This window comes from Centrocercus urophasianus, unplaced genomic scaffold, assembly GCF_019232065.1.
Source record: "Centrocercus urophasianus isolate 14NV4802_14NV808 unplaced genomic scaffold, USGS_Curo_1.0 seq_13, whole genome shotgun sequence".
NCBI lineage: Eukaryota > Metazoa > Chordata > Aves > Galliformes > Phasianidae > Centrocercus > Centrocercus urophasianus.
In genome coordinates, this window is record NW_024884475.1 from 12,007,748 (window position 1) to 12,032,660 (window position 24,913).

The 24,913-nt window shown below is 36.3% G+C and overlaps 1 protein-coding gene across 3 annotated transcripts in view; it reads right to left on the bottom strand.

Annotated features, from left to right (window-relative positions):
• The window catches only part of SLC2A9 (solute carrier family 2 member 9), a 93,094-nt gene that overhangs the window by 40,671 nt on the left and 27,510 nt on the right, over positions 1 to 24,913 (bottom strand). For all 3 annotated transcript variants that reach the window (XM_042812864.1, XM_042812866.1, XM_042812865.1), the window contains 3 exons: positions 14,990 to 15,122; positions 6,261 to 6,448; positions 3,878 to 3,988 (listed from right to left, as the gene is read on the bottom strand). In XM_042812864.1, the coding sequence (XP_042668798.1) occupies positions 3,878 to 3,988; positions 6,261 to 6,448; positions 14,990 to 15,122 (432 nt within the window). The remainder of the gene's footprint in view (positions 1 to 3,877; positions 3,989 to 6,260; positions 6,449 to 14,989; positions 15,123 to 24,913) is intronic.

Below are 24,913 nucleotides of genomic sequence, written 5' to 3' on the forward strand. Positions count from 1 at the left end.
CTACCAGTGTAGGGATCACTATCAGCAAAGAAATTTATTTCTAAGTTCCTATTTTGCAGTAAACTATCCATAATCAATCTCACCTGACAGAGAAACTTTTCTACTCAATAAATATGGTTTCCACACTGAATGTCTGCTAGGCTAGCCTGACCAAGATGCAGCCCACACACAGATTTGTTCCAGCCTTCATCTTGGTAGTGCCTGGATCAACTCTTAGGGCAGCACACAAAAAACCCACTATCTAATTCCTGTTGTGTGACTTCAATAAGCTGTGGTATTTTTGAAGCAAAATTCCTACTAATGATGATTTATTTATTAAAAATTCTATGTCTGTCTTGTGTCAGGCACACAATTATAAAAGATAGATTAGATACTGGCCTTGATCTATGATAGACTATCATGGCTGGAGTTTTATTTTCTAATGTTAGCTTTTGAATACCCTGAAGATAGAACAGACTGAAAAAAAAAAAAAAAAAAAAGAAAAAAAAAGGAACACAAATAACTCAAAAAATATTTTTAATGCTTGAAAGCATGGAGTTGTGTCTACAGAACTTTCATTTTCTGAATATATCCTGCAGAAAGATTTGTACTAAGGAAATGCAGTCTCTAACAGACTGTCGTTCAAATCTACAGAGTGGTGTTTCGTAAGAGATATTTTTTCCTGGAAGGCATTACATCATTAATTCCTTGCATGTAATTTTGTCTGTCCTAAAGCTCTATTGTAATAAAACAATTTAGAAGGAATAATATCCTTGCCTAAAAATGATCACATTGACCATTCGTGGATTAAGGCAGCATGCATTAACAGGATCACAATTTGCAATTCACCCTGCAGTGAAAATATGCCCACTTGCACTCCAGCATGTCTTGGAAGTTTTTTGGTCAATATCTCTTTTCTACTGCTTGTTCTTTCTCATTACTTTTCTCAAATATATAAATCTAAGCATGTCTCAGTTCATGGATTTGCTCTATAAAGATTGCACACATTTACATTTGAAACTGTGAAATGAGGATGAAGTTTGTAACAAGTGATTAGTGACTCATTGCATCTAAAATAATTCAGTATATGATATTCTAAATGAATCACTAGGTATTTTTTTTATTTCACTTCTTAGAATGCTTAGTCATGGCTTCTTGGGACTGAGCAAAGCATTTGTAAGTCATTTGCAAATTCACACAATTGAAATTTTACATAGACAAAACAAATTAGCATGGTAGGCAATTTTAGAAGCCAACAGTTTGCTCATGTAGGCAACTATTTATGGCTTTCTACAATTATAGATGATGAGCTATATAAATATTTTGCTTGGATAAAAAAAACTATTTTCATTGCCAGGTCACTTTTTTCCCCTTGAATCTGCATGCAGCAGCATACTGATTAGAGACTACCTTTTTCCTCCTATAAAATTCATTAATAAAAATTAGGCTTTCATAATCGTAATAATCCCCAAAATCTTGTGACTCAATGGTAATTTCTGAGAGCACTGGATGTAGGCAGAGAGAACACCTATCTTTTATTGCACATGGAGAAGAGAGGCAGAATCCCTTGTCCTCCCCAGACACTGGGATAAATTATTAACCAATCAGTCTGACAACAGCTAGAAGATAGTAAGGTGATAAGAGCAGTCAAAACAGATTTGTTCAGTGCAGATCAGTACGACTCCTTTTGCTGTCGGGGAGAAAGCTAAGCAGATAGAAAGAAAATGAAAAACATGATGGATTGTGACTTCAGTAAGCCTTTTGACAGAGTTCCACATGACACTTTATATTTGTGCATATGAAGCTTTTTGTTCCTAAAGTGCAGCACTGGGAACCTTTCATTACTGAATTTATTCTTGTAAATTTCAGGCCACAAGTCCTATTTTTTAAGATCTTCTTTAGTTTCTGCAAACATTTTTGAGTTTCTGAACTTTAATAAGATTCAATGACACAGGTGATTATTAAAAGAATCATTCTTGCCTAATGAGCTTTTCAGGACCAATGGACTCCAGACAAACAGACACAGAATCCCACAGGGACAGCTATCTCTCTAAGAATAATTTTGCAATTAATTATTATCATTTCTTATAGCCCATACCTGGTGTATCTTATATTCAACAGTCTCAGTGCAAAAATCTTTCTCTTACACTGTCTTTTTAAATTGTGAAATGTATTGTTTTAGGATGCTGTTGGTTCTAAAAACATTTAGAAGTCAAAAGGTATCTAGACAAATTCAAAGAAAGAAATTCCATCAAGGCTATCAAATATCAACAAAGGTTCATCAACAGATGAATCCCCGTTATTCTCACTGAGGTTCAAAGTCCATGCATTTGAACATCTTGCAGCTGTATAATGATCAGAGGTGGTACTGATTGTATTGTGGACCACTTACTAAAAAGACCTGGTTCTATTACTTATAGGAGTATTTACTGAAACCCTGGAATTTGTTAACAAGTCTGGTTTCTGTTAAGAAGAACCACAAAAAAATACAAAGAAAGTTAAGTTCTCCCCTTGCTTTTTTCTGCTTCTTCCCCTTTCACCCTTAATAAGGTCTGTAAGGCGTATGCACCTGAATCCATATCTAACACTCCCAAACACACTTTTTAAAAAAAGCAAAAATTGTAGTTGAGACATTGCAAGAGGAAGGAAATATCCCATTCTTACTTCTAGGCATGAAAACAAGGAATTTATTCATAGAAATGAGAAGCAGTACAACTTTCAGTTAAAACACTGAATTCATCTCTTGTTCTTTTAAACAGCAGCAGTGGAACGTTTATGAAGATTACTGAATAAAGATAAGGCTTCAAAGCAACACTTCTCTTGAGCTGAAAGAGTAAATTTTAAGAAGGTAGAGATGCCAATACATGAGCATTACCAGAGGCACAGAAAGAAGTACTGAATGTATTACTCTTATACATAAAGAAGTTACTAAATATACAATGAAACAAAGTAGGTAGCCACAACAGCCTCTCTGAATGAGCCATGCTCTGTGCTCTGCTTGAGCCCCACAAATGGATAGCAAGGAGGAACTAAAGATGATAGACCCCATTAATAGAACACTCTTAATATTGTGAAATCATTCCCATTCAATTATCATCTCTTTCCACAGAATGGATGTATTCTTCTCTCAAATAGCTGCCATCATAAGAATAATAATAATTTTTACATATATCTTAAAGCAGAGTATCATGAACTTGTGAGAGGTAGGGATTTCCAGGGATTGTACTATCTCCCCATATTAAAAAGTATGTTCCTTAAACAAACAAACACAGACATAAGTAAGTGATGGTTTATGAAAAAAAAAAGTGGAAATTCACAAAAATGAGAATAAAAAGATCCTTGTGACTACAAGAAAATAAACTTGATAGATATATTTAGTTTAACATTTTGCAGGTCATAAGCAATTGCTGTGCCACTGGAAAGGATTTTTGCCAATGCCTTCCATCTGACATTTAAAAATGCTTGTCTGCTGTGCCCAATATTTTGCAAATACACTTGGTGTAAGATATGTGAAGATAATAAAAAGAAATCTAACAATGAAAGGAAAGAGTATTTGCTCCTTTGCAACCTTCCATTCCAAGGACCTGCCTATTTTTTTCTTGTTTATTGCAATGTAAACAGAAACGAATTTCCTTCAGCAACCAGTGTTGTAGTCAAGTTAGTAATGTGTTTCACTTATGGTGCTTTAGGCCTTGCACTTCCGACCTTCCTCCTCTTCACTCATACAGAGGACAATTGGATTTAGAATTAAATCCAGAAATAGCATTTTCAATTGTTTTTATTAATTACTACACTTAATCTTCAATATACTATTCTGGCCATGTTTTAATCTATATAAGGAGATGAAACCGGTAATTTAAGTATTAAGCATGTTAATGAATTCTTTAACCTTACTTACAGAAGAAACAGCAGCAAGGGTCTCAACGGCACCAGTGCTTAGAGTAACATATGGGATTGTTTTGCTATTGATTCCAGCTTCACTAAAGATGTTGTTTGTGTAGTACCAGATCTATATGAGAGAGAAAAGAATGAGTTATTAATCACTGTGGTTTGGAATACAAGCCTTTGTCATTCAGTTCAAGTATCTCTTAGATTGAGACTTGTTTGATGAAGAGTCAACAATAGTTTTTAGGATGAAATGAACTGGATTGCAAACACCTGCCACGTTCCTTCCTAATAATTTCAACAATTCCCTTCAAAAGGTTGCCCAGAGAGGTGGTGGCTGCTCTGTTCCTGGAGACATTCAAGATCAGGCTGACAGGGCTCTGAGCATCTGATTGAACTGTAGATGCCCCTGTTCATTGAAAAGGAGTTGGACATTTTCAGGAAAGGTGACCTTTACGGATCCCTTTCATGTCAAACATTCTATAATTCTGTGAAAAGAAAGCAGCAAAAAGGCAACTGATGCAACAACACTAATGCATATTACATTGCATGCTGTATGCATACAGATCTCTTCCTACAGCTGCCTGATGCCAGGTCTTCTCTATAGCAAGCTTGAAGAGCACATTACAGTAGGTCTTTTGCTTACAGAAAACACATTGCTGCTTGGCCCGCATCCCTAGCAAGATTTCTTGGAGTTGAAAATAAAGACCCTTGGTGGCAGGAGGGATCCCACAGAAGCCTAAGGATCCCATTTGGGAATACTCTGTCAAAGTAACATGCAGTACAATGTATTATTTTATATGAAAATATTAGAAGTCTACCAATGAATTACAACTTCTCTGTGGTTTTGTTCTGCTTTAGAACCAAGATATAATGGTGGAATCTAACTGTCATGAATGTTATGCATCAGAGATACGTTTTATCAGGTGAAAAGATGCTAATATGAATTCATTTACTGTTGTCAATTGAGGTTGGGTTGTCTGAAATTCTGTTATAATCAAATAGATTAATACGATCAGGGCTTCACCATGATTTCTATTCTACATGGAAACTGGCGATTGTACTGTTTCTGAACTTTTTTTTTTAAATTATAAAATAAAGCTTTAAAATTGAGTAAATATACACAGATATCAGCAGGATTATTACAGAGGTCTGCCATTTGGTAATTTCCCCTGAGAGGGACCTGAGAGACTTGCCTGAAAGAGGTCCAGCTTTCCCATATGCCCTGCCCAGATGGTGGTTATTGAAAAGATCAGACTGAGTAACAGGGCACTACAGACAAAGTGAAGGGTGAGAGCTATGACTTAAGAGATGCTTTTGCGGTTAGTGAAACCTTGTTGACAATGACTCACACCCAGCAAGTGATTTCAGACACATCTAGATAAACCGAGAACCAGGTTAACACATCTGTACCTCTTCCTCATTTTCTGAGCTTTGGGTGACTTGTCAAGGTCAGTCAGGAAAGCCAGGCAGAAGAGACAAGGAACCTGAGCTTGTATTTAAGTGTTCCAATACTTCTCTTAATGGCTTTCATCATTCACTTCTGTGCTCTTCATTTTTTGTTTCTGGATGAATCAGTTTATTAATTTCAGAATGTAAATTTGATGTGAATAATATTATAACGTGTAACATGGTTGGAGAAATAAAGTAGAAATAAAACAAAGGTAAGGCTTGAAATAGCTGACTCAACACACAGGTCAAAACAAAAATTTTTCTTGAGGCATTAAATTATACTTTAAAACAACTCCACCTTTCATTTTGGCCTGGATCTCTGACACACACACGCACAAGATATGAGAGTGTGGTTCTGCTCTGCCATGGAATACTGGACAATTTCAGTCACTTATTTAATATCCATAAAGGCCCCAAGCCCTTCTTCTCCTGGAAGTTTAGCTGTGTTATTTTATTTCACTTATGTCATCAATAATATTAGAGACTCTGGATTAAAATCATAGAATAATTAAGGCTAGAAAAGACCACTAAGATCATTGAGTCCAATGACCAGCCACCCATACCATGCCCACTAAACCATGTATCTCAATTCCATATCTATCTGTTTATTGGACACTCCCAGGTACAGTGACTCAACCCAGAAAGCTGTAGAGAATGAAAGGTCTTCCCTGAGACGCCTGTTCTCCAGAAGTTAATTTCAGTTCTCTTCACAAAAAAGTATCCACGACAAGGAACAAAACATCTTATTAGCAATGAAATCTCATAATTAGGGAAACCGAACAAAACAAACATACCTTACCTATACAAATGTTTTTATAGTTCACTTTACAGCGTGAAAACTGAATTATCACTTAATGCACAAAATGACAGTGAGGAGTCACATTTGCAGTTTATTTCAGCAGCAACCATATGCAATAAGATGCAACAGTCTGAAGGACACTTACTGCATTTAGCCCACAAAGCTGGTAGCATCCCATGGTGACGACCACAGTGATGACTTGCCACCGTACAGCACGGGTTCTAAGGAGCTGAAGCACTGACACTAATTTGGTGTTTCTTTGGACTCGACTCTCTGCCAGAACTTCTTCTACTTCTTGAGACACGTCGTCTTTCCCAAGGAAGGTCTGAAATGCTACAAACAGAGAACAAACTTTAAGCTAGACACTAATCATTTGTAACAGACTTGTTGCATGACACGTGAGACAAGCCGGAGACATTCATGGGCTCCAAAATAATTATTCTTCCAAAAATATGATTCTATTCTGGGTATAATCCTTGCAACTTATTTCTGAAATGGCAATAAGAATATAAATAATTTAGCACCATATCAAACCTCTCCCTATATTATTTCATATATAATACCGCATAAAGTCAGAGTCAAAACCCTGCATATGCTGAGAAAGAAAAGTTTAATATAAAAGCAGTTCTTAATGTTATTTAAATTAGCTACTTTTGTGACCAAATTGTATAGCAGATTTTATTGTTACAGATAGATTGGATAGAGAAGTAATAATATGAAAAAATGTTCATGTGCCTGATGAAACAAGAAAGGCAAACATTTGAAAGGAACAGCTATTTGTCTTCATAATATATAATTTTCAATGGTATATAGATAAGAATTAACTTCTTCAATATATTTATTACTAGAAAGAATTATCCAAAGAGGTTAAAAACTTTCTATCTATTGACAATTTACATTTAGGAGTGAATTTACCTGATAAATATAAGCAAACAACCCTGTATATTCCTGCAAAAAAAACAACTTTGTATTATATTATTGCATGTTGTTGACTCACTGAGATGCCCTTCCAGTTTGAATGATAAAAGCTTTTCCTCTCACATCTCCTCCAAAAGGTACTACAAGTGAATACCTCCTGGTGGAGGTGGTGCATCTCCACCAACCTTGTAATACAGATACGGTATAAATTAATGATTATTTCACCATAATTTTATGAACATAACCCAGGGGTTGGCTTTTTAAGAGATATTTAAAATGTTCATCTTGGAATGACTGCAGAGAAACAATTACATTAAACATATTCCTGTAATAAGACTTTGTGACCCAGTAGGATGCTTACTCTAAAAACAATCCTTTACACAGCAGGTCACTTAATATTGCTCCTGTTAAAGGAAATGAGTTATTTTTATTAAATGATTAAGTTGAATTACTTATCCTAAGAGCCCAACTCATTTTTGTTTTATCCATTGCTTTGTACAGCACTGCATGTAAATCAGTAACCTTCACATTTTCTGCCTATTCTTTTGGATCACAAAAAGGACTTAGATGGTCAAGAAAGCAAAGAACATTGACTAGTCAAGAGTAAAACACCTGGCCTCCATTTAGGTTTTGAAGTTAACAGAATTTTAACTTCACTCAGTAGATAAAAAGGCCAAGTAATGGCCATTTGATGCTGGGAGGGGTTGGCCACATGTACAAGCTGGCCTCAACCAATGTGTTATTCTCCATCACTTTGGTAAGTGTGCAGCACTGCACACTCTGCCAGGCAGACCTTAGTTAACAGAAGGCACCATTTTTCAAAGGATGAATGCTTAGCACCTCTGTGTACTGATTTGATTCATAACATTTGTTTATTCTGATATTCAGTTTCTCTTTAGGGAAAGGAGAAATCAGAATTTTTAAATTCTCTAAGACTGCATGTGCACTGTCCTTTCACATCGCTCTTATAAATTAGAAATGAAATAACAAATTCAGAGCTTAGAATCAAGAATTTAAGCTGCTGAGTTTTATTGGCGTGCCACTTCTCACTAATTATTAAATGACTTGCAAAGCACTAGTTAGAATGAGTGTGATGTATTTAAAGGCTATGATAGGAAATGTAAAGTTGAAAAGATGTGTAGTATTGGAACAACCTGTAGCATGCTACAGTCAATGTCTTGTGCTTAAATTACACTTCTGTCAGTACTGCTAGAGCACTGACAAAGAAAATTCAGATAACTGTGAGAATAACCAGGCATATATTACAATATTCTTTTTGAAATGATTCTTATAGATTTTTAAGCATCCAGTTTATTGGTCTAAATTAGGTCAGTGCACAATTTTCTTGATTTTTTTCCTGTCCTTTGAGTTCTCTGCATTCCTGTAGGGCACACAAGTTAAAAAATATAGGTGCAGTCAAGTAAAATGGAAGCAATCTGTCTGTTCTGCACAAGGGATCTTGCTGCATTTTGACAGGGACCAGGAAGTTAAAAAAAAACACAAAACAGCAATTACCAAAAATTACAAAGCACAAGGCAGGAAAAAAATATAGACACCTGCTTTCTTTTTCTTCCCTCCCTGGTATTAGGACCAGAGATGTAAAAGTCAAGAGGAAACTTTGACAGATGCATAAAATTAACAAGTCAAAAAATGTTAGGAAAATGCTATGCTACTCACACATAGTTTTCAGTAAACAACAGTAATTAACAAATTTTCCAGCTACTCAACACATCTTTAAAGTTCTTTCATTAGCACTTTTTTAGTACAGTAAGAATCACACTTTTATACATAATTAATGTGAAAATACACTCTGCACAAAAATCAAGTCTTTTAATTTGTTATTTTCAATTCTATTCATTTTGCATTTTATACTCCTGCATTACTGGCACTGAAAATCACAGCAGTCATTCCTACCTCCCACTGCAATGGCTTATTTCCTGCTTCTCTCCATAGGGATACCTTGCATTCACATCTGTACCCTGCTTGTAACAGTTCTAGCAATCTTTAGATCTTCTCCAGATTTCTTTTTAATTTTCTTAGACCAGAAGATCTAGATATTCAGCAGACTAAGATACATTACCTTTAAAAACAGCAAAAGAAGTGAATGTTTCCAGTCTAGGGAAAAGGAAATAGGAACCTTTACCATTTACACAACTAGTTTCCATTCATCTCAGCTATGTGAAGATGAAACATTTGAAAGTGGTTAAAGGGTCTGAATAAAATCAATATGTCTCTTCTTTAAAACTGACTTCTTTAAAACTTTAATTGAAGCTGCATAAGAGGGACTCAGCTATATGTGGATTCCTAATCCTTTTTCCACTGCAGTACTTCCAAGATTGTGCAAAGGATACCAAATTACCATACAGACTTCAAGATATTTCAAAAGACCAAAATGCTTTTTTGTGGCTTACAGAACAGAGCCAGCCCCCTGTATGATGAAACAAAAACAGGTGTGGTAACTGCTAGTAGCTGGGGTAATATTTCTTACACCTTTGAAAATTTGAAAAACGAAGCAATACAAAGCTGTTTTGAATAATTCAATAAAATTGCCCTGTGTTACCCAGTGATATGTTCATTTTCACTGATAATAAAGTACCCTAAAACTGGGGTCTGTAACACTAAGCTTTGTCTAAACTCTCCTCAAACAGCATCTTCTTTGGCTACAGAGACAGAGCACTGGTCTGGATGGACCCAGTGAAGCATCTTCCATTAACACTGGCTTCTGTTCTGGGTAATGGTGGACATACAGGGAGCTTCACTGCCTCAGTGCTTACAGAAAAACCACCTGACTTCAGTGTTTTTGAATCAGATGTGCAGTAATTTCCTCACAGTAACTTTACATTGTAAAAATATTTGATAAAATGAAAAAAACAGTGTTTCCTCATACCACTGATTTTATCAAAGTACTGAATAGCCAGAAGAACAATTTGGAAGTATTTTGCTAAGAGAGATTTAAACAGCTTTTTAAACGTAGTAAAATATTAATTAACTACAACCATGTAGGACAGTGACATTTAATAGTAAACTCCAAAGTTGATATTCCAACTCAGTAAATACAGCTGCAAGCAAAAGACTTGCTCACAGATCTGTGAATTAGCATCTAGTTTGGCATTACGTCCATTTCTGTTCTCACACTGAAACTAGCCAAGATGTTCAGAGGAAACAAAATAACAACATACTACATTCAATAAGCACAATAATTGATAAACCAAACTGCACCAAAGTCCATTAAACCAAGTAAATTTTCTAAAAGACACGAGGTTTAGGAAAAACTTGGCAGACACACTGTAGTAATTCCAGCTTTTGGCAGTCAGCTCCATTGTGGTAGAGCCTATACCATGAACGAGCAAGTATAGCTTATAATGCTTAGAGACATACGCAAAAAGCACACATAAACAGAAATAAATCATAGGTGACCTTCCTGACACTCCATCTAAATCACTAGATCTGCAGCATTTTTTTGTTTCCTGCAGTAACTCTGATTTTAATGCCTCCTGTGCACGTAGACTCCATGAGGGGCTTTGTAATAAAAATAACGACTTACTTTTTAAAATCAGAAATGGCCCTGCTCTTTTATCACATCAAGAGCTATCAACTCAAACCACATCCTTTAGAGTTTTAAAACTACATTATTTTTACACCAGGTGCAATGCTTCTTCAATAACCATGGGAATGTAAATGTGTGACTGAACACAGCAAATGAACAGATTTTGTATGTCACCAGCAGATGTTACTGTGACATTATATCCAAGTTATTTGACCCTTAAGACATAATAATGTTATGGTTTTCTGGGAAGCTAGGGTGCCAAATGGCTTCCATTATTGGTTTACATGACATGTTACTGTAGCTGCATTGAAAATACAGATTTTTTCTTTGCAACAGCATTATTTAGAAGAAATGTATCAGCTCCCCAAATATTTGTAAACACTGCTGTAAGTCACAACATCATTCTGTTTTATCACAGTACTACTGTTGGTCTTGTTTGCATTGCTACATATCTACTAGTCACAGTCACAGATCAGGGATTCATTTGGCATACAACAAATACTCAACAAATACCAAATTCCTGTTTCACCACCATAGAGTTTGAGTCTTAAATGAAGAGAATAAATTGGATACAATTACAACCACTGATTTCTTTTTCTTCCTGATCCTACCCTGTTATCCTTTGCTCCCACAGCTTCCTAACAATTTAATGGTGATCTCTTTCCAGAGTCTTCCAATCACTTGAATATCTACTTCTCCTCCATCATCTGGTGAGCATTAAGATGATACAAGATAAATGTCAGGTATTTTTCTCCTTTCTTTTATTCCAAAGAGAGGGGACTTGGGATGGTTCTTCCCTCTCTCCATTACCAGACTTCTAACTTACTGAGTGAAGCAGGATTATAGATTGTGCTGTTGAGTCCAGTCAATCATTCTGCCCCCAGATAGTTCTCCAACATTCAGCAGTGAAATAGGAATACAGGATTGGTTTCGACTGGTGGTAGTCTCAGGGAGCCAGATGCAGGATATTGACTCCAGAAAGACCAGCAGTGCTCAGCTCCTAGCACTGCTTTTAGCATAGTATCCACAAGGACAAAAGTTATCTGGACCCTGTTTATCCCTGTGCTCATGAAATAGTTTGCCTCATACAGGTGTGTTTTATCCTCAGACAAGACACCTGCCTACTCTTGCCTCATTTCTCTTTTTTGTCACTTTGCTCTATTTTCCTCGTTGTGTCTCTTGTTTGCCACTTAAGGGTATCATGCTCTTTTACCCTGCTGCCAAAAAAGAGAATGAGGCCACTTGTAATTTGGTAGTTATAATGTGGTTAATCTCCTGAGGGCAGAAAAAAAAAAATGGAGAGATTAAAGCAGGCGCAGAACTCTGTGGAAACTCAGTGACCTACATTATACCACTGGATTTTTATTGCTCTAAAATAATTAGGAAGATTAACATTATCATTTCCATTTTAGAAGCTTTTACATAGAGTATGTTATAAAAAGATGTACTGTAGTCATTTGCCTTAAATACAGTGGACCTTTTGCAAATAATGGTTTTATATTTCTCCAAAAAGACATAATCCACAATGAAATGCACAAAATTTGCACAAGTAGCCTTCTTCCGTTAGGGGAAAGAGAAAAGGATTTAGTCACAAAACAGGCTTGCACATTTCTCATATTAATATGCAGATCCAACCTAAGACAAATAATTCCAGAGCATTACTGTAGTCATCATTATAATGGAGAATACTGCATTCTCATTAATGGCTTAGATCAGTAGTTTTTTTCATGATTCTCTAGTCTCCCTAATACACAGGCTTTTCCTTACACATTTCTACAGATAAAACTAAAATGCAGACCATTTTTCTTGATTGTTGATTCAGTTATTCGCATTCCTATTCTGTGAATCCCTCCCACTAGCTTTCATTATTTTGCTGCATTACAGAGGCTCAGCTCTTGTCTCATCTAGATTTCTCTGTGTGCCCTGGTGGGGAGGAAATCTCCAAATCCCACCCATCAGGCTGAAAGTGCAGGTCTCTCTGGTCATTTTTCACCCAGGCACTCCATGAATCACACAGGCATCTTCCCCACCTATCTGTGTACTAAACACACATAGAATCATAGAATTGCTCAGGTTGGAAAAAACCTTTGAGATCATCAAGTCCAACTGCAACCTAACCATACTACCCCAACTCTAACAACCCTCTACTAAATCTTGTCCCTGAGCACCACATCCAAACGATTTTTAAGCACTTCCAGGGATGGTGACTCAGCATACAAAGATACTTTCATTTGCAAATCTATGTTAGGAGAAGTGAGATTATAAAGGATGTGCAATGGTAAGAAAAAAAATGCTTATTTCCCTAATGTGATTTACAATAAGCCATGTAGATACTTTACAACAGAGAAATACGATATGATCTATACTGACTTACAGAGGGGATTTTATGGAGAGTGAACAGCTAAATCCTACCTAACAACGATTCGTACCTATTCTGCATCTGATATCCTAACAGGTTGCCTTGCCTGGGAAGCAAGTGGTCTAATCTTGGGTGAATGACTTGTTAGTAGGTAAAGAAAGGGAAGAAAATTGATTGGAATATATCAACATTACTGTCCTAGACTCTTAACACATATCTATCTATATTCACCAGTTACCAGCTGTATTTAAATCTCTGCAGATTACATTCAAAAAGAGTTTCTATACATACTACACTGCATATCAGGGTTAAATCTTGATTTTGGAATTAATCAGGCCCAAAGGCTTCTATTCATATCCATCAACTTTAAAAATTTATTGATATCAGACTCCTTTGCCTTTTGGTGCCTAATTTTACAGCTTTACTTGTCAGAGTGGCTCCTGAAATCCATCTTCTCATCTGCAGGAAACCTTATTAAGCTACTGGCTGAAGACCCTCCCATCTCAATTACCATATCACTGGAAATAAGGTGTGGGTAACTTTGCTATTCTGACGTCTTCTACTTCAAAATCCACCTCCGATGCTTCTAGATTCATTTTCAAACATTTTTAGAACACGTGTGTTCTGAAAACATCCCGGACTGCAATTGGCCTGTTACCAACAGTAAGTGGTGTGAATTTCCAAGCAGGTGGGGTTATTTTCATGAGAAATTATGGCAGTTTCTAAGCTCTACATGCAAGAGACGCAGCTCTACGTTTACTAGTGAGGTTCCCAAGCACTGTGAAAGTATTGTGAATAGATCTTTAAAGCAAGTCTAACATTATGCAACATGATTGCAGATGCAGGCTCTTTGCCATACATAGCAAATACATTTACAATTTTATCAGGTTGAACAGAGACAGTTTAAGTTTGGCACCAAAAGACATTTTCTCCAAGCCCAGGCATAGTGCTACAGAACTGAGCTACTCAACTGCCTGCCCTAAGCTGCCTGCCATGGTTTCCCTCTGGAAAAGCTGTTGTCTGCCTCCTGAAGTCTCTGCAAAGCTCAGAATTCTTCTCAAAGACAAGTTTCTTTTACAGTTAAACAAACAAACAAACAAACAAGCAAACTATCTGATCCTAATCTTCCTGCCAATATTCCATTGTATTTTGTTGCCATACAACAGATAGCAGCAGAGGAGCAGTCTGACAAAAGGGTGTCTGACATAAAAATGCATATGAAGCAAAGGTGTGTCATTGAATTCCTCCCTGGGGAAGAAATGGCTCCCACTGACATTCACTGACACTTGCTGAACATTTGTGGAAACCAAATATATTAGAAACAGGCTCTTCCCTTCTATGTACAGTCCTCTTTTTAAATTATCACTACAATAAGCAAAAATAAACTTAGTGTGATGGTGTACTGGCAACCGTAACTGGCCATGGTTATTTCAAAGGGCAGAGTATGCAAAATCTCTAACATCAAAAAAAGTTTATGCATAGAATGTAAGTTAAGAGCAAAATATTCTGGTTGGTGTCTGTGAAACTGAAGCAAGAAATATGGGAGCACTGAACATTTTCAGATAAATAGATGTGTGCTATTTTTATCAAACTAACAGAGGTTGTTGAGTCACAGAACATGCGATAAACAAAGCCACTATGGAGCAAAAGAAAAAAAAAAGTGCTTTCATTAAGAAAATGGCAAAGACTTTACATAAAGGACAGTCAATAAACACTGAAATCTTCTTTCACTCCCCAATGAACATTGCATGTAGTGTCTGACACATAGCAAGAGGATGATTTAAGTTTCTATCACCAAGCATAACATTATATAAGTTAGCTTGCTGGAGAAATTCATGTATAGAAAAAAAATCCCAAAGCAACAGTGATTTTTAGTGACATACAGAAACAAATGGAAAAGGCAAGGGGAAAATAATTGCCAGGAGCATCTTTACAGTTGGAATATTCTGATTTCACTAATATAAAAATTCCTTTCCAGACTGCATCCCTACAAAAAAAAAAAAAAAAAAAAAAAAAGCTTTATTACAAGAATTCAAGTAACACATCATACCTTTTTCTGCCTTACTGGTATTATGTTTTTCAAGTAGGAGGTAACGAGGACTTTCAGGAAGAAAAGGTAGAATCACAATTTGTACCAATGCAGGAACAACGATCACTCCAAACAAAAAAGGCCACCGAGATTCCTGCAGACAGAAGCAAATATGATAGTCAGTAGTATTTTCTCATAGTGAAACTAGGAACAAAAATAGCTTTGATGGAAAGTGCTGTAAGTTCATCATTTGACATATTGTGCCAGTGAACCAGGTAACATCTTCTTCCTGAGCTCAGTAGGAAGTCTGAACACTTTTATCTTAGATCTCCTTCCTCAAGGGACGAGGAAGACAGAATTTAGGTCATCAACTGACTGAGCATGGAAAGAGAGGCAGGGGAACTAGAAAACAGCATTACTTCACACGTTTTTCCTTTCCTTCGGCATTAACAACCATACACACAAAAAATATTTAAATATACTCAAATATATATTCTACAAGTCATCCTCATTTGCACCAATATCACACATTCATCAAGAAAACAGAGAGTGGCTGGAGAAGAAAGTTGCCTGAAGTATAACTTTCTGCAGCAAAGTGGCCTGCTATCAGTCCATGCTCTTATGATACCTTTTCTTCCAGTTATCTAATACCAAGATGCATTTTTCTTTAGTAGTTTTCCCCTTAAAGTTCAACATTCATCTATTTAACTCAATTCTTTCTAATCTGAGAATTGGTCCTTAATTGAAAAGCCTGCTGAGACTTCAGTGCACCTACTGCTCAGGCATAATGTCTAGCACATTTTCAAAAGCTTGGCTAGATCAAAAGCAGATTGCACCACATCCTCTCTGATTGAACTCTGAAAGGCACAGGGAGTTTGGATCCACTCTCCCTCTCAAAATGAATCTGTCCATTCAGACCCCAAATTTTCCCTAAACAGACCTGGCTACATTTTATTTCAATATAATTTTCCACAGTCAAATCAAAATTCAGAAGTCCTCCAGCTAATTTCTGTTGACAGTTTTTATCTTATGTTTTCCCACTTCAGCAGTACATCTTCTCAAACAGAACACACAGCACACCATGAAAACCTGAGCTGGGATATGGGGTAGTTTAACAACTGCAGGCAGAATGACAGGGGTATTTCCTAATTGCTGATTTCTGTTGTCCTTTCAGTGACAGGTTATTTTTGTTTAAATCTCTGATGAGAGTAAAAAAAACTGGAGAAAGGAATTTTTCAAAGCATTCAAGCATCGATCTTACCAGTACTTCTCAAAGCCTTTGTTACCATGAGGACTTCAAGATCCCGTTCCTTCATTCTGAATTTATTTATTATTTTAGATTCAGTAGAGTGTAGAACTCTACCCAGTATACAAGCGTCAAGACTGAACGATTATCAGTCTTATTTTAAAAATGAGAAAATTAAAACTTTAAGAATTGTTAATAAATCACATATGCAAAATGGGCTCCTGATGTTAAGAAACTTAAGAAAACATGCAACGTTTTTTAAAGTTGTATTCTAAATCTGCCTGTAAACAGACATTTTACACAGTTATAAAAAAAAAATCCAGTTTAATCTCTATCATTGTTTCCTATAATATAAATACTCTTACTACATACTATGTAGGTTTATAAGGCTTAAGAACTTTTTTCAATACCTCAATAATAATAATAATAATAATAATCAAAAATTAGCTCTTTGTTGTCACATCTTATTTCCTGTAGGCTTTCTTTCCACAATACCAAGGCCACTTTTTAAGGTATGTATTATTACGATGACTATTCTGCCACCCTACTGGGACTTGCTTGGAATAATATCTCTACCTTTTTAAATTCTCCCAGACCGTATGGTTTTCTACTTCACTTTTCTCTCAGGTAACTCTTCCTGAAAGTGCTATTTTGAAATAAATAGGAAAAAGATTGAACTTCTGAACCTACACTCCACAGTAAATAACACACTCTGACAATATAATAGAATTTTCTCCTCATAAAACACTGAGCTTCCTTTATTTCCTCTATGAAGGATTTTTGATTTACTTTTTGTTATGCTAACTTCAAAAAAGAATTTGAGATAAAACAATCAAATATACTTTCACATTCTGAAAGGAAGCTGGATCATCCCTGAATTTTGTAATTTAATTGAACTCGTATGACTGTGATGACACTGCTGTTTCGCCCTTTAGATATGGGGTAAACATTTCATTTTGATAGGAAAAGTTAAGAAGTTTATTTTATTTTTAACCATATTATAGAAAAAAAACTCACACTGGTAAGCAACTAAAATCAGTGGAAACGTTTCCATCCATTTCAAAAGGTTTCAGATGGAGCCTGTTCAATTCTTCTATAGAATTTTGGTTCTAATTGTTTTTCTGTTAATTTACATTATCTACATTCATATTCTTCATCTCTATACAGAAAAGAAATATTGAGACTAAACGGAGTTTAGAAGAACTACATTTGTTGGGATGAAAGCATAAATATGAACTGCAGAAAATCAAGCTGAATTAGACATTATAAAAGGAAATAAAGAAAGAAGGGAAAGGAAAGGTACCCTGATGTTTTTAAGTAGGAACAGAACCTGTTCTGGGACAATTCTCGGAAGCAATAATTAAATGAAGACACAAGACATTTTAAGCATGACTTGAAAGCTACTTCAGTGCTTTGCTTCAGTTGTCACTAAGGAGAAGAATAGGGGCATTACTGAAAGGAAAGAAAACAACCCCATCACATTTTATTTCACAAAAAACTTAGAAGAGCATTAAATATTTTAATTACAGAGGACTTGACTCGTCACCTGCTTAGAACTGGTACAAATAACATGTCAGGATGGTACGATTTCAATTTTGAACTGTCACATTGTGAATATTTGCTTAGGCTGAGACAGGAAAAACCCAGCTTTGATCTATTTACAAAAGACAGCTAAGTAGAGGAGCAAGTTTGACAACCACATACTCAAAGGCTGATATAATAAAGAGCAAATCTGCAGAATTATGTGGTGGTAAATATATATATGTGTGTGTGTAAATCATGCCTACGATTTGTCAATTAAACAAGATAAAACTATATTAGAATACAGTAAAGCAAATGTTATTATGTCAGAGAATTATTGGCTAAAAATGTAGAAAATGGAACAAGTTAAGAGATGGAAAACAAACTAGGATGCAGAAAACGTCAATAAGCCCTGCTGACTGTTGCACTATTGGACTGTATGCAGTTCAATGGCCTGTTTAATTATTGGTTATGTTTAATATTCGTTAATTAGAAAATATTTATTGATAAAGTGATAAGACATTTTCACCACAGGAAAGGCTAAAATTATACACATACATATAACAATTAAAAAAGAGATAATTGAATTGTTGTCTGTCATATAGTAGAAGAGGGAAGATGGGCTGTATTGCCCTATAAATAGCTACTCATTTTGGCAAAAAAATTGTCAGGCCAGTTAAGTCTCCTAATACAAGATGCATAATAGGAACAAAAAAATTGAGTGAGGAAATATATAATTTCTATAGGTTCTGTTATCTCAATAGACAAATAATTTTAAAATTTATTTTAAAATCATAGTTTTAAAAGCATAACAGCCACCTCACAGGAACTTCTGTAACTTTATTTTGGCAAAATATAATCACACATATGCAAAAAGAATCACATCTACTGTAATTTCTAGATGCCTTGAAGCATCCTGCTGCAGCCCCAGAGGGATGGAGATCTCCTGGGTTTTGTGCATCTGCTAGCCCCATGGGGATACCTAAGGTACTTTTCCACTGGAGTATACCACTACTAGCATCCAATAAGATTTTACTCCACTTTACTTCTGGCAAATCACTAGATGTAATGAAAGTGTTATACTTTTCCATTTTACACAGTTAGATATTTGAAATCACAGATAGAACATGCTGGGAATTAGAGAAGGACCCTGGAAAACATTAGTATATGACCCTTTTCTGCTGCAATGGAAGCAACAAAGCCATGATTTCTTATTCTACAAAAAGCATGCATCCATGAGGCATAAGCTACTTTCATTTCCATGATGCATCACAGAATTGCAAGAGTTTACTGACATAAGTTCTCCTCTCTCTCTCTTTGCTACAAGAGTTCTTTATTCTACATTTTAATAATGTCTAGATTATCAATCCAACCTTGAAAGATAAATATTTTTAACCATAGTTTTTGTCTTGGAAGATAGAGGTATAGAATAAAAGAACTCAGAACAGTATGAGGAAGACTGATTGACTCATACTTTGTGTTATAATGTGCAAGATCTATCTGAAAAGAATCTCAAAATTTTTTCATTGGTGTCCATCTGCAGACTGTGGGCATCAGAGCAATTCTGAATTGCATTTGTTTCTCGTTTGTGACATACAGACTGTTTTTAAGGAATCCTTGAACCTGAATCCAGAGTCTAACAAGGAAATAAGAATATTTAAAGGAATTTCAACAGGTAAAGGCAAAGAGCAGCCTTCAGCAACGCAGCCTGTAAAACTATTGATTGCATCACTTTTTTAGTGCAAACAAAGGAGTACTTTTGAAAGAACTTGGTAAAACAGCATGAAAGATTCCTAAACAAACTTTCCTAAGTACACAGCTGTCCATCACTTCAAATATGTGATTTCCAAGGCGTCTTGTAATTCATTACAGTTTGACCAGGGACCTACAAAAGTTCTTAGAGCTGATTTGAAAAAAATCACCTTTCCAAGTTGCATGAAGAACTGATTTGAAAGGAACTCATTGTAGTAATCTTTCCTTACCAGACACATAGTACAGCTGCAGTATAGATAAAATTCAGTAAAATTTAGAAAATTCTGAATGTTTCTAGTGGAGGCAAAGAAAAATCTGGAAGAAGACAGTGTGCCACTCAAGTCTATTCAGAAGGCAAACTCTGTTTAACTCTGCTTACCCAATATGGAATTGCCAATAAGAGCCATTATCTTCACACAGCTTTTTCTCCTCAGCAAGACACTTCCTACCTTTGTTCACTGCTGCTCTCTCCTGCACCTTGTATTCTCTTGGATGACCAAAACTAGCTTCATTCAAGAGATGGACACATCAGGAATTTTCCTGTTTGCTTAACTATTTCCCCCCTGGAAACACCTACAGGAGCAATAGAAATTGCTCAGAAGGTGCTGCCCTAATAGGCCTTAGGAGATGAGCAAAGCAATGTGCTTAGTATGACATGCTACCTGCTATGAAACAGTGTAATCTATCTAGACAAGTATGATCTATAAAGACTTGAAATGTATAAAAAGGAGTTTGTAAATTAAACAAAACCTACTTTTCCACTGGCCTACCTACAGCAGACATCTGTTCTGGTCTGAGAAGCAGCCGGACCCAGGCAGCCACAGGGGAAATTGCAGCAACAATTCCAGTTTTACCTATCCTGATTTCATGCATATAATTTTATATAGCTTTCTTATAGCTATACAAAAATGGAAATGACACAGAATCTACATCTACAGCATTTAAAAGATGTTAACACACTATGGGAAAGCTTTGGAGTGAAACAGACTTACATGCAGGAGAAACATAGCTACAGAAATACCTGAAAATATGTGGAATATGCCAGAATTAGGCCAGAGAATATTCCCTCAAGATCATAAGTGCACATTTGAACTTTTAGAACTGAGGCTGACAATGCACTGGCAAGGGATCTGTAGGGAACAATCTGTCAAAAAAATTCTCTGGCTGATTTAATTTCAGAATCACAGAAAGAAAGAGGGAACACCTGAAGGGCAGTGTTTTAACAAATGACAAGCCTGTTTTCTCCTTCAATATGCAGAAAGCTGCACACGCTATATAAGCAAAAATGTCCTAGATTAAATAATCTTGTAGCCAGTAGCAGAAATTCAGCTCTCATGTTACGGCAGATAACATGATTCCATTCCTGTGGGCCAACATCAGGTTGTCATCTGCAGTTGCCATGGCTTCCTGATGAATTAACAGCTCTAGAATACAGAAGGCTAAAATGAGATGCTGGCAAATAAAAACGAGTATATTATCCTCACAGTGGAATCATAGAGTATCCCAAGGTGGAAGGGACGAACAAAGCTCATCGAGTCCAACTCCTGGCACCACACAGGACCACTCAAAATGAGACCCTCTCTCTGAGAATGTTGTCCACGTGCTTCTGGAACTCTGGCAGCTTGGTACCACAACCATTGCCCTGGGGAGCCAGTTCCTGTGCCTGACCACCCTCAGGTGAAGAACCTTTCCTGATATCCATGCTTCATGGTCGTCACATAGCTCAACAAGAACTGCAAATATCAGCTTTCCTTCCCTATAACAATTGATTATGAAATTTCTCCAAGGAGGATCTCAGTGTACTTGTTTGTACTGCCCAGACGTGGCCTCTTCAGAAGACAGACACAACTGTTGTTAAGTGTTGCTAAAGAATTGAATGGGGCCAAACATCCAGATAGAGTCTCAAGGACTTAGTATAGTTCTATGTCCGTGCAGTCTGGAAATCAGTCAAGTGTGAACTTGAGTGAAATTTTAAAAAAACTTCTTAAGCTGTTTTACAATTAAAGGAGAATAATATGTGATCTGTGCTCTAAAAAGTTCTATTTTCTTGTTTAAGCCAATGAAAGAACCCAGACCAAGAAGAATATAGCTCCTTTAATTAATTAGAGGACCATACTCAATCATGAGAATGATGAGTAATTCCGTCTAAGTGTCCTAAATAGTCATCAAATAAGTTGCTGTTTTTTCTTGTGTTTTTTGGTTGTAGCTGCACTCTGTATTCTGATCACCAGACAGCTTTACTACAGTACAATTTCCCAAGTCTCTACAGAGATTCTGTTGTTGTGGTTTAACATAGGCTATAATATATTGGAATCAAAGCCTTGAATGAGAAGCATTGCTGCAATTTTGGCGAATGGGTCCTGCATGGAGCCAGGTGTTGGACTCAGTGATGCTTGTGGGTTTCTTCCCACTTGGGATATTTGGGATATTTTAAGAACATAAAGATTAGTAGTGATGAGGGGGGACCATTTCTACAGGTGAGGAAAAAAACAAAGATATGAAGGATTAATAATATTTGACCAAAAGAGCAATGAAAATAAACTGACAGAATTGGTTATGTAAAAAGAAGGAAATGAGAAGATTCTCAACCGTTAGCACTTCCAGTAAAACACTTAGGAAGGCTGCTGTAATAGGAAAAAAGAAATTAATACAAATCTTAATAATCTTTCTGAAGGAGAAATCATGATATGAATTGTGTAGAAAGTAGGAAATTGGACTGTGTGGCACAGGGCAGCACTTCCTCACTTTTTAACTCCAGTGCTTCAGACATTTTCGTCATTATCTTGGAAACAGAGATCAGACCAAAAACAGAGATCAGAGTTGCATTCATGGACTGCAGTAACAAGGCCATTTACCCCAGCACCAAGTCTGGACCTGTGGACATGCCTCCTGCATCACCTGTACTAGTTTTATAAACAAAAGTTTGTTAAAAATCACTATGGGTTGCTTAATCTACTTGACACAATGACCAGTAAGCACTTTCTGAATTGCCTCAAGTAATACTCAGAGCTTCAGATCTATTTTCATCACTTTTCCACATTTAAATGAACAGTTTCATTCAGTAAGTGAGGAAGTTACCAATTAGGTAGTTAATAAAACCTGGTAAGGCTATGCCCCAAAGCCTGTGTAAATCCTTTTCTGTAGAAAGACTTCTATAGAACTACTGAAGGCAACAATCACATATAATCCAGATAAATGCATTAAGCTCCAATTTAAAAGTTAAATTTTCTGCTCAAGCTACTTCAGCCAGGAGTCTGTTCCAAACATCATTCTGGCGAATTTCAGCGAGCAGTTTCTCACAGAGAACACTTCTTGTTAGCAGTGTTATCCCTGAGATTAAGCAAACCTCTCCAGCTCTTCCTTCTAAATTAACAAGGTGCAGTCAGTTCCTCTTCCTTTATTTCCTCACACAGGCATGTGATGTTCTTATCACCTTCTCTTGTAAGAGGGAAAGTTGGCCATTTTTGCAGCCCTTCTCACATCAATTCCTATTCCAGACAGCCTCTTCCAACAAGATGTCCAGATCCCTCCTTTATCCCTCCTTTCATCAAAAGCATCACAGCTTAGATACTATAATTAATAACATCAATACCACAACCATAAAAACAGCAAAAGTTTATGTGAAGTTTTAAAACAAGATTAAAAATTAGGTCATTGCTAGACAGACTTAACCAAGGTATTTTTCTGGATACTAATGTCAGCAGTTGTACTTAAAGTTATCACTGATGACACGCTCCAACAGATTGGAGCTTCCATCTCTAGTTGCTTTAAAAATGTACAAATTTCAGAAGCACAGAATTATACCACAGAATGTCACATTACAGCCTTGGCCTAAGTTGTAATGAAAATCATTTCAGAATTCTGAGGAAAGGAGGAGTTTGTTCTACACTGACAACTGAAATCATTAAGACACTGTGAACATGTAGCTCTCTCTGAAATACAGTGGCTGTGGATCTAAAATACTGTCTTCACTTCAAATGTATAAGAGATTGCTCCAACAAGAGAAAGAGGAGAGAAAAATATAGTGATCTGGAAACAATTCCATAAGCTCTCACATCATTACTGAAGAGAAGCCACAATATTAATCAGCAAGAAGCTGATATCTAGAAAGCAGCCAGTAAGTCTTGATTGTACCTTTAAATATAATTAAATACAGTGACAGAAGTTTGAGAGCAATTGCCATGGAGAGAAGGAGGAAAGTATTGCAAGAGCTGAAGAATCCTGAAAAGGATACCGTGTTTGATTCCTTCCACCTTCAACAGAAGTGTCTGGCAAATGCTTTTTCCTATCTTACTGATATCAAGGGAGACAAAAAGCTATGGAACAAAATCCTGGCTTGGCTGAAACCAGCAGAAAATTAGATAGAGCCTTCAAGGTAGGATAAGACTACTTGGAAATGATTTCAAACAGCTCGAGGTTCCCTACCTCCAGTGCTAAATTTTATTAATCTATTAAAAGGAAAATACACCCACAAACCCAACTAGATAATTCAAGCTAACTGCCATAATTTCATTGGAACAATGCTAATTCAAACAGGCCAAAACTTAGCTCCTTTCACAGATCGATGTTACTAATCCTGAAAAGGAATGATTTTACAGATAAAGTATATTTCCTCTTACAGAAACTAATTGTTAACTTCAACGATGTAATACTAACTACTAGTATACCGAACCAGTTTGCAGAAGCAGAATTGCAATCTTCTTAATTTGGAAGGGATAAAGAGAGAGAGAGAAGAGGATAGCCTAAACAAAAAAAGCAAGAGTGATATGAAAACAAGGAATAGGTAAATTCTATTCAAAATATCCCAACGATCTATCAAGGAAGTACGAATTTTCACACAATACCTTAACTTTAGAAGTGTATTCATGGTTTGTTTGTTTGATTAGTTTTTAAATAAAATTTACCACTTAAGAACTGACAATAAGCAGCTGAATCAGCATCTTGGCATTTTTAATACTCTTTTGTAAAACTTTGGCTTTCAAAGCAAGAAGAACATTGTAGAAGACAGGCAAGGAAATGAAAGCCAGCTAAAGTTCTTACCTAAGATCTGATGCCTTAAAGGAGCAGAGAAGAAAATAATGTGTACTGAAAAGGTAAGCTGAATCAAAACATTCCCTTCAGGAGTGCTCAACAGGAGAAATGAGTCCAAGGATAAGAAGACAGAATTGGAGAACTGATCAGACCAAAAAAAAAAAAAATCAGGGAGGATGCTATGGTGCGTTTGCAAAGCAGATGAATTTGAGTGGAGATGGGAGGAAAAACTCTCCTCACTTTTCAACTATTTACTACTTTTGCCGGCTGTCAGAAGGAATTCTTTTTTCAGGTTCCATTGTAAGTTGATTGCTGCAGACATTTCCTCCACCTTGTCTTGAAAACTCTTCTCTGGTCCAAAAGTATTCCCAGTGCCACCCTGAATAAATCTTGAC